The 13,712-nt window shown below is 37.4% G+C and overlaps 2 protein-coding genes across 4 annotated transcripts in view; both read left to right on the forward strand.

Annotated features, from left to right (window-relative positions):
- LOC120755267 (collagen alpha-1(XXVIII) chain-like) overlaps nt 1-873 on the forward strand; it is a 29,944-nt gene extending 29,071 nt beyond the window's left edge. Inside the window, exon 35 of the mRNA XM_040070032.1 lies at nt 674-873. Coding sequence (XP_039925966.1) covers nt 674-873 — 200 coding nt within the window. The remainder of the gene's footprint in view (nt 1-673) is intronic.
- A 1,850-nt stretch (nt 874-2,723) lies between these two features.
- BBS5 (Bardet-Biedl syndrome 5) lies at nt 2,724-13,444 on the forward strand. 3 transcript variants are annotated; one of them, XM_040069154.1, is made up of 12 exons: nt 2,724-2,842; nt 4,030-4,112; nt 4,898-4,963; nt 5,774-5,823; nt 6,355-6,482; nt 7,374-7,509; nt 8,499-8,594; nt 9,106-9,168; nt 9,883-10,017; nt 10,127-10,210; nt 11,900-11,923; nt 12,034-13,444. In XM_040069154.1, exons 1-12 carry the CDS (start codon nt 2,781-2,783, stop codon nt 12,133-12,135), a joined length of 1,029 nt encoding a protein of 342 aa, XP_039925088.1. In that variant the 5' UTR covers nt 2,724-2,780; the 3' UTR covers nt 12,136-13,444. The 3 variants fall into 3 exon arrangements, with proteins under 3 accessions (XP_039925088.1, XP_058277283.1, XP_039925089.1); XM_058421300.1 differs by lacking the exon at nt 2,724-2,842 and adding an exon at nt 3,077-3,117; XM_040069155.1 differs by lacking the exons at nt 2,724-2,842; nt 4,030-4,112 and adding an exon at nt 4,559-4,695.
- The last annotated feature ends 268 nt before the right edge of the window (nt 13,445-13,712 follow it).

Below are 13,712 nucleotides of genomic sequence, written 5' to 3' on the forward strand. Positions count from 1 at the left end.
GTCACAACATTAAACTTCACAGAAACCTCTTTTCTATCTCATGGTATTACTAGAGTGAGACTAGATTAGTATGTCACAGTCCTCTATATCTGTAGCAGTTTTAAATTCAAACTTGTGTACATAATTGCTACCATTTTATAAGACAAGTAGCACAAATATCTTACAAAACCAAATCAAGAGCTCTATAATCCTCTCAGTATTTTAATGTCTCTTCTCCCACACCACGAGGAAAACTAATGTACAGCAGAAGGATGCAGCAGATATAAAAACAGCGGATGCAACTAGCTTACCGCTCTTTGGTTTACAATTTCTGTTTGCTCACAAGATTGGTTGCATGTAATCAGATTTCAAAAAAATGTATTTCAAAATTATTATATTCATGTTATTTGCTCTTTTTGTATCTGGACCCATAATATTATGATTTCTGGAATTACTAGAATCATGCCAGTAAAGGAACAGTTTATTTGACTACCAAGATGCACTTGTAACTTGCCTTCAATATTAACATCTTTAGAACTAAAAGTGAATCTTAAACTATTGTATTATAAACTAAGATTAGCAGAAAAAAATAAAATTAAGTAGGAGTTTTAAAGGTAAAATCTATGGAATACAATTGACTTTTACAAACTGAATAGTTTCTATTCTATTCTGGTTTTTTTTTTTTCCATTTTAGAAAGTACTGTGGAGCTCCGGTGCCAGCTAAGGCTAGATCAAGGGCCATGCCGTGTTTATACAATCAGGTGGTATTATGACAAACAAGCCAATGCCTGCGCTCAGTTTTGGTATGGTGGCTGCAATGGAAATGCAAACCGCTTTGAGTCCGAACAGGAATGTAGACAGGCTTGTGTATTTTTTTCTGGAGGTAGGAATTAGTCTCTGTATTAAAAATGACAAGGTTGAAGCTATTGATTGTTTGGCTTTTTTATAAAGTATCCAGCGTGACACCTAAAATCAAACCATTTACACAATGCTAACATTATGAAGTCATATGCCCACTAACTAAAAAAATGTCTACTTATGCAAGCATACTTGAATACTTTTAGCATTTATTATATGATATAGAAATTATAATGAAATAGAAAATTTTCAACAGCATCAAGAGTGCAGAATTTCCTTTTTTACTCAGTTATAGTGAGACCAGTATAGCATTTGCCATAGCAACTGCCCTTTCTTCACCCAGATCTTTAAATATTATATTGTACAATCACTAACTAGAGCTTATTTTAAACTGCATGTATTGCTTTGGAAACCAATCATTGGTCATTATGTAAGTTCTTTTCCCTTTGTTATGGAAATCTGGTATTTGGCATGGATTCTGCAATGAAAACTTCACTTCTTTTAAATGAAGCTATTCTCACAAATAGTATTTTACTATTTAAAACACAAAATATCAACTTCCAAGTTACATACAGAGTAGTACTTAATACCGATAAATACAACAAGTGCATCAACCTGAGGCCAATCTGCTCTCTGGGTCACAAGACCAGGAGGTGGTTCAGTCACCCACCCTTCCTAAACTCATCACAGGTACATTTCATCCTTTTTTTTCAGCAAACTCTCCTCAGTTTTTATTAGCTAACCAAGATCCATGACAATTACAGTTAAAACACATCCATAGATTTCTATGAGTGAATATACTAATAACTGGCATTACTGTGCTGGGTTAGTTCATGTCTAAAATGGTCCTTCTAATGCGTTCCTCTTCTGAAAGCCAAGCCTAATTTTTAAATGCATTTTAGTATTTTCATCTTCCTTATATAACTATTTAAACTTATGTTGAAAACATTAAACACAGCACAGTTTATTGTCAGCCACCGAGATAATCTTTTTACATTGATATCTGCCTGTATATGTTGCATTTCCTATTATTTAATATACTTTTAAGCTTATTTCTAATAAAACATTTCTGGTTTTACTGCCAGGACAGAAGGAGGATAATGGTACCTTTATTGGACTAAAAACTTACCTCACAGCTAAATTACAGTCACTGCGTCAATGCGTTTCTGATAACATAAGTGGATTTCTGCCACAGCCTTTAGCAAGGCCAAACATCTCAGATTACATACTCCTGTACAGGAAACTCGTGGATCATTTTTAGCTGGATTTGTGGGGGGGGTTGGGTTTTTTCCCTGAGAAAATGGCAACTTACACTGTATCACCAAAAACTGCAGTTTGGCCTCAACCAAAACACCCTCCACCGTTTCTGCTTACACACCGCTCAGCCCCTCCCCTGACAGGGCCAGAGTGAGGATGAGGCACTTCCCGCCCACTGCTTTATTTCATGCAGCTTGTGTCAATATCCGGATGGGTGCAACGGATTCCCCGCCAACCCAAGGACAAGCCTTAGGGGAAAAAACCTACCGAAGGATACGTTTTTTCTTATTATTCTTTTTCGGAGTATTATTTTTTTAAAATTTGAAAGTGGTAGGGCACTACAATTAAGATTTAGATCGTTTTCAGGTCATTCCAAATGAAAAATAACATATCTCATATATTTTAAAATAAATCCAAAACCACCAAACGAGCACCCAGCCCCGCAAACCCCCGGGACTCGAGCCTGCGTCACGGAGAACGCGAGCGCCTCTCACGTTGAGATTTCAGCGCCTCAGCCGAGCCGGGGGAGGAGTCAGGGGGCGGGCACGAATGCGCGCGCGCTCCCCGCGTGCGGCGCCGCAGCCAATCCCGGCCGCCGCGGGAGCGCGAGACACTCCCACCCCCCCCGCCCCGCCCCAGCCCCGTTGCCAGGGCAGCGCGCGGACTCGTCGGGGCTAGTGGCGGCCATGAGCGGGGTACTGGACGCGCTGTGGGAGGACAGGGATGTCCGCTTCGACATATCCCCGCAGTGAGTGTCCGTGTCCCGACCCGGCCCTGCTCTGCCCTCACAGCGGCGCTCTCGGGCCCGTCGGCGCCGACAGGCGGCTGGCCGAGCGCTGCGTCCCGCGGGCTGAGGCCGACCACCGATCTCGGCGCGGTGCATGGCGGGAGCGCCCCAGCGCGTGCCGGGAGCGCCCCGGTGTGGCGGCGGCGGAAGAGCGACTTCACCTGGCGGGACGGAGCGGGCGGTGCTTGCTGGGTGGGGTCCGCTCAGCGTTACTAATCTAGAAAATAAAATAAAAGGTTGGACACTGGAGGGCTGAGGGAAGGGTGCATAGTTTTCCCAGCTAGGCTTTCCTAGCGCTGAGAAGTACAACCGAACTGAACGCGTGTGTCTGTGGGGACGGTGGCACAAATGGTTACCAGAACTTGGCGCCCTGGCGTGCAGTTTTCATCCTCCTCAGGGAACGGCGCGGTGACTGTGCAGTATTTCAGGAGATTCGCGTCTTAATTACACATTTTGTTTCTGTCGTGCCATACATGAAGAGTTTTGGCTGCTTTTGGCAATGCGATTAAAATACAGCAAAAATTCCCACTGCATTTATTATGTAATGAAGTAGTTAGATCAGTTAATTAAAGCAAAATAATAATATAAACAAATAAATAGAAGACCTTACCAAAAAACAAACACCCCCCATAGCAACAACAACAACAACAACCAAAAAAAAAACCAAAAAAACCCACCCTTTGCGGAAAATTTAGCAGAGCACTTCACATGTTGTTATACATCTGATATTTCTTTCGCTGTCTTCTTTTCTGAGCTTGGCTTCAGTCCTTATGACCTGAGGGTACATCAAGAGGAAATAAACTCTGTCCCCTAAAAATTATGTGAATGCAAGCGGGGGTTTTGGGTTTTTTTTTTCCCCCTCCAATTTCCACACACTTTGTTCTTATTTTGGAGTGTAGTTTTTATGGTCACACTTGCTACATAATTATTTATTTATTCACTGTTATAATTAATAATAAAGATATTATGTTTTTCATCTGTGAGATGTAGTGATAATCTCAGGTATGTAAAGTTATTTTGTATGTATGTGTGCCTGTGTGAACTTTTCATTGCATGATATACTGAGCAGAAAACAGGAAAGTGAAGCAGGGAAAAAAATGGCCTTATCTTTGGAAGATAAATCAAATTATTTTCCTTTTTTTTTTAAGACAAATGAAAATGAGACCTGGAGAGGTCCTTATAGACTGCTTAGAGTCTGTTGAAGATACCAAAGGAAACAATGGAGACAGAGGTAACTGCAAACTCAGGGAAATTGTAAACTTGCTAGTACTTAACCTGTGTAGGTTCATGAAAGTCCGTCAGGTTTCCATTGAACTCTGTTTCAGTGGTCTGTTGCACAGAAGAGATTCTGCCTATTTCACAGATCTGCCTCAGAGTGTTTTCTTAAAGTTGTAGGAAGGTGATTCTTGTCTCAGAATTTGTTTAGAATCGAAAGCCTTGTAGGAATAATCATTTCAAACAGTGTGATGCTGTTCTGCTGTAATCCCTTTTAATGCTCAGTTTGTCCCAGCTGTTTTCACTGAACCACTAAGGAATATGTAGTGGGCAGGGGCTGAAGCTGCCAGCATGCTGAGATGACCATTTGGGGGGGTTGGGTGTGCTGCTCTACCGGGTACAGAATGGAATAAATTTGCATATGGCAAAGGGGTGAGGTTATTCATAAATACTGCTGTGATAGCTAACTCACTGCCTTCCCCTTCTCCTCCCCAGAGCAGTTTTGCATGGATTGTGTCTACATTTTTCCTATAAGCATCTGGCTTGAAATCAGTAACTGTTCTTGGTTTGATTTTGAGGAATGCTGATAGATATTAGAGGTTGTTTCATTTGCTCCTTGTTGGATTTTCTCTGCTAGCATTTTAAGCATTTAAGTATGTAGTGGTTTAGTGATTTTTCTGGTGGGCTGTCCTGTGCTTTTCTTCTTTTTCCTGTCAAGGGGGAGGAACATTCTGTTGTTCCAGAATATTTCATTTAATGGAATTTATTTAGATTAAAAATAGCTACACTCCTTATCTCCAGGCAGACTGCTTGTGACAAATTTGCGGATCATTTGGCGCTCACTGTCATTGCCCAGAGTCAATCTTTGTAAGTATTACCTTCTTCCTTTTTGGTGGCATGCTATTCCTTCACAAAGTATTGATTTCTGTACAGAATACTGAAGTATAGCTGTGTTGCTCTGTAAAGTCTGAAATATACTGTTACTAATGAGTCTCTTTATAATATAGGAACTGAGATGATAATTCATAGCAAACAGTAATATTCAATATTCAATGTTAATTTCTTAGAAAATAAGTTAAAGAGTTCTTCAGACATATTTTTCATTTGGCCAATGTGGGATTCATTTGGTTTTTTAGAAACAAAAGTTTGAGCTTCATCATACATTGCTTTACCTGTTGCTCCTGTTGCCACCTGTTTATTCATATTCTGCATTTCTCTATTTATTCTCCACAAGTACCTGCCTTGCCAGTATTGTAAACTCTGAGTAAGTTTCTCATTTTAACTGCATGGATTAATACTGTATGAGCAGTTAGAGGTTTGCTCGTTTTTAATTTAATGTGCTGAAACAGGGGCAGGATGCAGTTACTTTGTACACAAATTATTTGCTCAGTGTGGAATCCCCTTCTGTGGAAATATTTATTGGATTGGATGGTACTCTGAGCAGCCTGAGTTGGTCCTGATTTGAGAACAGCACTTGGCCAAAGAACCTCCTAAGAACTTTTCCAGCTTAAATTAGTCTTCAGGGTTGTGATGAGGACCCAGGGCATTAACCACAAAGTGTAATTCTCACAAATAGCATCCAAAGCTGTGCTACAAAATTCAGTGATATACTTTGTAATTTTGACTGTTATTTTCCTTGTTCTCTAAACAATGTTTTTTTCTCCCTTGACTTTTAAGCTGTCGGTTACAACTGTGTTATAAATATAACTACAAGAACTGCCAACTCAGTAAGTTAAAAAAAAAAAAACCTTTTAAAATTAATAAAAGAAGTTGTAATTAGTGCTTATACTTATTGCACTATATCAACAATAATCTGGAAGTTTCCTTTCAAGAACAGTAATAGAATAGTATCAAAAGCTTTGTTTTAGAAGTGGAGAACTCTCAAATACATAGCTGCAATGGAATTGCATGCAATTGTGAAGCTGTTTGTTTTACTTGCCACAAAGAACTAGCAGGAGGATGATGTAGATTTCCTGGGCAACCATATAATAACAAAACCAGAAATGATATTTCAGTCATGATATTGCAAACGTAGAGCAGGCAGGCTGCATTAGTTTTACTGTTGATAGGACTGCTAGCTGGTCAAAAAGAAAAATAAGTTCAGTTGAAGACAGCAGTAGATTAGTGGTAGAATCAGGATTACACCTCCATACACACTGTTTAAAACAATAACTTAGACAATATCTGAAGATTATTTATTATTTGTACAATCAAGCTACTACATTGCCAAAATGTAATATTTCATTTTTTCGTTACAGAAATTGAGAGGGCAGACAGAAGCTCTGTATATATTGACTAAATGTAACAATACTCGGTTTGAGTTCATATTTACCAATGTTGTTCCTGGGAGTCCCAGACTCTTCACTTCAGTTATTGCCGTGCACAGGTAGTGTACTTAAAATAATGTTTGCTCCAGGACTCAGATACAGGGGATTGCAACTGCTGATAGTGTATATGACGGTATATGACTGTCCATATTCAACATGCAGAAAACTTTCCCAAAAGAGAACAATCTCTGGAAGGAAGGGGGAGAATGATCACAAATTTTAGTAGATAACTGCACATAATGAAAATTAATGTGTATTTATACCAGTTATTTATTACAATTTATACAACTTGTCTGTGTATAAACCATCTGACCATATAGGAGTATAAAGGAGCTAATATCAATGTGCATTTTCTAGCTACAATTTCTGTCTGCCATAATTTCCTGTAATCTCAGAGCACCACGTAAAGGAAATGGAGGGTTAAATCCTGCTCAGAACTCTTGATTGACTACAAAACACTGGATGTTTCCCACCTAAAGACAAGTCATCTGCATGAGTGTGTGCATGATACATTACTATGGGTGTCTGTTTGAGAGCTGTGGAATAGTGACATATATACTGGATGTTTGTGATTTAAACACAATCACTGGCACTAAAAATAAGGGATTGTTAATGTCCGTGCTATGTATAGCACAGGACCCAGAGAATTTATGCTTTGCAGTAGAGGCTGGGTGACGACTGTCTTAAGGGAAAAACAGTATAGACATGAACAATACAGGAAATAAAAAAGTCATTAAAAACCAGTTTTAAGTTTAAAAATAATTTCATTAAGGAAAGCTGGAATATACTTAATTATGTTGAAAAAGTTTTAATAGTAATCTCACTTTTGTGCAATATGGTGATAAGGAAATCTGAAAATATGCATTTCATATCTGTACTAAAACAAAAAGTAAATATAATAGAAAAATGGAACTATGTATGAACTAATTTGTATTTTATATTTTCTGTAGAGCTTATGAAACTTCCAAAATGTATCGTGATTTGAAGCTGAGAAGTGCACTGATTCAAAACAAGCAACTGAGATTGTTACCACAAGAACAAATATATGATAAAGTCAATGGAGTTTGGAATTTATCAAGTGACCAGGTATAGTAAAGAATCAGAATAAGCTGACTACAGAAAAGTTCAAATGTTTCCATTTTCATCTAGCAATTGTACTCCTATAGTTTTGTAATCTCCAAGGAATTACCCTTAATGCCGTTCATCAGCTGATGCATGCAGAGAAACCAATCCCACATATTTGCTACTCACTACAACAATATCTCCTTTTGGTAAACTGAAGTCAGCATGACCTGGCTAATATGCAAGGAACTAGGTATACAATTTCTGTTAAAAAAATGTATTTATGAGTCTAAAGCTCTGTCTGGTGCTGAAAGAAAAACATGTTTCTGAAATGCTCTGCTGAATATTTGTGTGTTTATGTGCAGTTTTGACTAAACAGTATTAAGGTTATATTGTCTTTTGATTAATGAAAATTGAAAATGTTGGAAAGGATTCTGTATCTTAAAAAAAATTAAAACTTTTAAGATGAAAATGGAAAACATTTATTATTTTACAGAGCATTAGTTGCCAGCATTTCCTGGAGCAGTGAAACAAAACAGGAGCTGGTATTTCTGCCTGTGCATTTTTAGTCCAGAATAGAAATATGATCCACTCTGACAAGCTAAAAAGTTCTTTCCTCTAGATTCCCTTGGCACACATCTCCTCAGTTACCTAAGTTTAACCCACATGCCATTATACTTACGCTTATGCCAATTCCAGATCTGTACAGTTAATAACGCTCTCAGATGCTTCGTGTATTCCCATGAGGTTGGCTGGGCTGTGGCTTGATCCAGCTTTGCTGCAGCAGTAACAATTTGCATTACTCAGGTCCTGGTAGCCTTTAAAGATTGGATCCTGCTTCCTTGCAATCAGTAGAAACATTTCAACCGGGTTTGGTAGGAAAGAATCAGGCTTTTAATGAATAAAATATGAAGCTACACCTTGTTTATATGTAAATGGATAGTAGTAATCATCTTGTTTGGGGAAAAAAGCTCTGTACTTAAAGCAATTCTAACATAACTTTTCTTTAATAGGGAAATTTGGGAACATTTTTTATTACTAATGTGAGAATAGTTTGGCATGCAAATATGAATGACAGCTTTAATGTCAGCATACCGTATCTACAAATTGTAAGTATCTTACAACAATCATTTCCAAAATGAAATAGCATATGCTCAAGTCTTTGGTTAAAATTCACAGCTTACCAAAATTTTATTTCATATCCCTCATTCAGAGAGGAATTTAGTCTTGCCAGCATCAACCACAGGATGTATTTTCTTTTCTGTCCAGATTAGTTGGGGGATTTCCTGGGCAGGTACAGGTGTTGAAAATGGCTTGTATTTCAAATTTTTTTAATATTTACTCAGATCCTTCATGCCACCTACATGCAGTGGGATTAATGATCAGTGAAGCTGATGTTCAGAAATTTACTGTTACCATTGTTATCACTTCTAATAAAACACGTTTCCCTGAGGTTTCAGGGGTTCAGATTTGTAATGGTAAATGGGAGGGAACAGTGGGAGCTAAGCTTCCAGAGTCAGTAATTGTAATTATTACAGTGTAAAAAAACAAACCAAAACAATGAGGTTTTTATCCAGTAATTACAAAATTTTTAACAGCGTTACACCTCTTTATCATTAGCGTTCAATAAAAATGAGAGACTCGAAATTTGGCTTGGCACTTGTGATAGAGAGTTCTCAGCAGGTAAGAAACTTTAATAGCCTTTTTCTATTGATTATATTTTAATTATACATATGTACAATATCTCTCTACATGCAATATTTCTATATACAATGATTCTGAAATGTCATGGGTCTATTTTTAAGTAACATAGAGCATTCCTTCTGTGTGGCCTTGAGAAAGCTTAAAAAAAGTTCTTTTTGCACTCCTTAAAGTGTATGTTATGGTCAGTATGGCTATTGGAAGTTAATAGTTTCTCTGAGCAAAGCAACAATAGGCCAGCATGACTAGCTTATAACTGTCAAACACACTGTCGTCTGACCGATTATCTTTGGTATCTGATTGATTCTGTACTTAATTAAGACCACTCCTTTGAATCTTTTTCATTATTTCTGTGTATCTGAAAGGTTCTTTAATAATAATGTCAAGACCTAACAGACTCAACATTTGCTGAATGGCTGGGAATAAATCATTAATACCACTTCTGAATTTGTCCCACCCTAGTTTGCTTGTGGTTTTCTGTATAAGGAGTTTGTTCCCCTTTTATATAACGGATTGACGGTTAAAAGCTTATCTACCTCATAGAGGAGCATTGTCACTGTTTTTATTTCACCCATGGTTAAAGTTTTCTCAGCAAGCTGAAAATTCATTAAACTCGAAATCACTATCAAGGAGAAAAATATGTTTAAAAAATAAGACTAATAAACAGATGTTGTCTTTTTTTTCTCTGTTATATAGAGTGGAGGATATGTACTTGGTTTTAAAATAGACCCTGTAGAGAAACTACAGGAGGCAGTGAAAGAAATTAATTCACTTCACAAAGTTTATTCAGCTAATCCTATATTTGGAGTGGATTATGAAATGGAAGAAAAGGTACTCCATTTATTTATTTTAAATTAGATATAATACTGTTAACAATAATAAAAATATATTAAACATATTAGATATGTGAATTTCCTTACTATAGTGTTATAATTTGCAGCCTCAACCCCTTGAAGACCTAACAGTGGAGCAGGTTCCAGATGATGTGGAAATAGAAGCTGATGAACATACAGATGCTTTTGTGGTAAGCAGCTCCACAAAAAAATCAGAAAAATAGAATGGTTCTTGTTTGGTTATTCACATTTAAGCAATGTACATCTGTAATCCTTTATTAAGGATAAGCTGCAACTGTACTTTCTATATTTAAAACACGTCTACATGCCTTTTACTAAACATCCTGATTATTACAGGAATTTATTCTGTGTATGAATTTTTAATTAAAAAGCAAACTATTATTCAAAATAAATAGTAGTAGATATTTTAAAAGATAGTTAGATGTAGTTTCTCAACACATTAAAATCAGGAATAGCTTGAAAAGCAGCAGTACAATATAATCAGATACATAATAGTAAAACGATAATTTGCCTTCTCTTAAAGCAGACAAATAGATGGTGATATCTATATGCTCAACATTAATCTAAGATTCAAAGTAGGAAGTTTTTTAGAAAGGCAGCAATAATTTTACATTGCTATGTCTCCCAGTATTTTGGGAAAATTTACTGTAAAATGCATTAGGTTGCTTGACTGACCCTCTTTAAATGAATTTCCAATCTTAGTGTGCAAGCCAGTAACACTTGGTTCCATGATTGATTGCAAGGGTAGATGGCACATGTTAGCCTTGATGCATTGACCATTGACACGTTTTCTTACCAATCTCTCAAATTTGGTAAATTAACAGGCCTAGAACAAATGTTATTTCCATTCCTTTTAATTTTGCAGCCTTTTATTAACACTTGTTAATAGCTCTTGTTTTTTCCTTTTCCTCTTTATTAGCTTTTTGACTTCTTTCTTTTCATTTTTGCACATTTTTATTCAGTCTTCAGCATATTTGAAGACACACCTTTCCTTAAATGGAGATTTGTTTGCTCTATTGGTGCCTTTGTCACCTGAATTAAGTAACTCTGTTCTTTATATTCTCAAACAAAAACTGGAAGCTGAAAATGGTTAGAAGGTTGTTTCTGTAGGAGACACAGGGTGCCCAGGACCCAAGGAGTGGCTACACACCAATATTCCACAATACCTGACTCTGCAGGAAAGTGCTTTCTTTGCTGCCCCCTGCCAGTCCACAGGGGCAGCTGAAGCAAGACTGGGCTCATTTTGGTAAATAAGATGTAGAACCTGCTGGTCCAGAGATTTCTAGAGTGTAGATATTTTCAGAGATGTGATATCCCTAGGAGTTTGAGCCTTAATTTCCACCCACGCAGAACAGGAAAGATGGTATCTCTTTCCCACACCTCTGTTTATTGAATTGTTCTATTACTCTGTGTTCTTTTCTTAGATTGAGTATGATGTCAACTGAATTTTCATATTATACATTTTAAGCTAGTTTTTGATGTTGAATAGTAAAAGCTGCTGCACATGAGGCAAAAAAGGATGCTGTCAGTTTGTCTTCATATTGGCATTCCCTATGAAGTTTGTCAGTGCAACAAATGTAATACAAAAATGTTGCCATTTAAAAAAATCTTTATTATGGTGGAAAATTCAAAGATTAGTATTTAATGAAAAATACCATAATCCAGTGGTATCTAATCTATAATCCAAAACAAAAACTCCTGTTAGAACCCTTTCACAAATTATTTTAACATAGAAGTAAAAACCATATAGACTGGATTCTTGTGGAAGACCTACCCAATAGTTTTGACCCAGAGGAATTATTAGCAGATGTGGGTTTTAGACTTCTTTTTTCAAAATTCTTTTTTGTTTTCCTTTGCAGGCTTACTTTGCTGATGAGAACAAGGTGAGATACTTTTTCATACTATCAAATTTATGTTGATAAAATAGGATAATGAAATAAAAAGTGCTTTTTGCTTTTTTTAATTTTCTCTCATATGTCATGTATTCAAAAAGCAACATGATCGGGAGCCTGTTTTTTCCGAAGAACTGGGACTTGCAATAGAGAAGCTAAAGGATGGATTCACACTCCAGGGACTCTGGGAAGTAATGACCTGATTTACATTGGCACGCGTTCGTTTCCTAAGCAGGGAAAAACTCGGTTCTTGCTGGATTTAGATCTGTAGAAGATAATTTAGAAATACCGGAGTAGCAGAGAAAGAACACACCAAAGCTAAAGAGCAGGCAAATATTATATAATAAGCCCTCAGGCTACGTGATAAAAGGAAGATTATTCAAAAGCCTCGTGTGCTGAAGAGCTCTGCGTTCCTGGCGCTGCGTGTGTGAGCCGCGGGCGCAGCGGCTCCCTGCGGCCGGCGGGGCGGAGCGCTGCCCCCTGCAGGCCGCCGCCTCCCGGGGTGCGGCGCTGCCAATTCCCCCTGCCCGTCGGACCGGGAGCGCCTGGGAGTGCCTCGGCACAGCGGCGTGGCACGGCCCTTTGCACGCCTGTAACCTCGCTGTCGGATTGTCCTCGTTCTCCCTCCCCTGACAACACTAATTCGGCCGTGGTGTTTCAGACACCGTTTTATGGCAGGTAGCCACCATTATTTTAATAACTTCATGGCTTCTCTATTTATTGCCCTTTGGCTGCCAGGACCCGGCACTGCTTGCCATTTTACACAGCACTATGTCAGAAAAGGAAGCCTCCTCTTTTTCTGCACGTGGAAACCACTGTCTGAGACAGGGCGGTGTGAGGTATGCAGTTTGATGCTCAGTTTCAAGTATTTATGTATTTTACAGAGTGATGTACTTTCCCATAATGATTATATTTGAATTAAATTTCCATAACATCTTTAATGATTTGCAACACAGAAATACCATCATACATAGAACACTTTGTATGTAGGCATATTGGCTACGTCATTGATAGCTTTAAGAAAAAGTAATTCTGTTCCAAATTATAGCTTTCATATCTCATAATTTTGGTAAATATTCAGCACGTATTATTCCAAGTATTTAATTGTAATCCAGATATCCTCATACAGTTGTTTGTTTGGTTTTGCTAGAGCATTTTTTTAAGCAATGATCTAGAAAACAGGGCACATGCAAATAGCTTCTGTGTGTGTCATTAGACCTTTCATGATGTTGTGTGTTATAGAGAAATGAGTCATTTCTTGTTTAAAGGAAGACACAGCTGTTACGTCTTCTAGTGAGATAAAACCTCTGTGCTGTTTTCTATAAATGGAAAAAGTCAAATGAGATCTCCTCTCAGCTGTTGTTTCAGCAGCTGACTGTTAAAGTAACTGTGGTGTGAGTGTAATACTGCTGTTCGTAGAAAATCTTTTGAAGTATGTATTTTAATGAAATACTACCTATATTGAAAAGCAATCATTACTTCAATAAACTTTGATAATATTGTACTATTCAAGTAGTTGTATTTTGATCCTGTTTCTATTACATTCAAAGAACATTTTACCATATGGGTGGAGATTTCAATTTTACTTTTTTTGGAAAGCAAAACTTTACCTGGAATAACATATATTTTATGTCTAAACAGTAGTGTTTGGTTTAAAAACAAATGGATATTAAGAAAGCCCAAAATTTTGAGGTCTTAATATCTGAAGAAATTGCATATGTGATATGGTTATGTATAAAAAAAATATTAGAACAAAGGCAACAGATACAAAATTATGGAG

This window comes from Hirundo rustica, chromosome 7, assembly GCF_015227805.2.
Source record: "Hirundo rustica isolate bHirRus1 chromosome 7, bHirRus1.pri.v3, whole genome shotgun sequence".
Taxonomy (NCBI): Eukaryota; Metazoa; Chordata; class Aves; order Passeriformes; family Hirundinidae; genus Hirundo; species Hirundo rustica.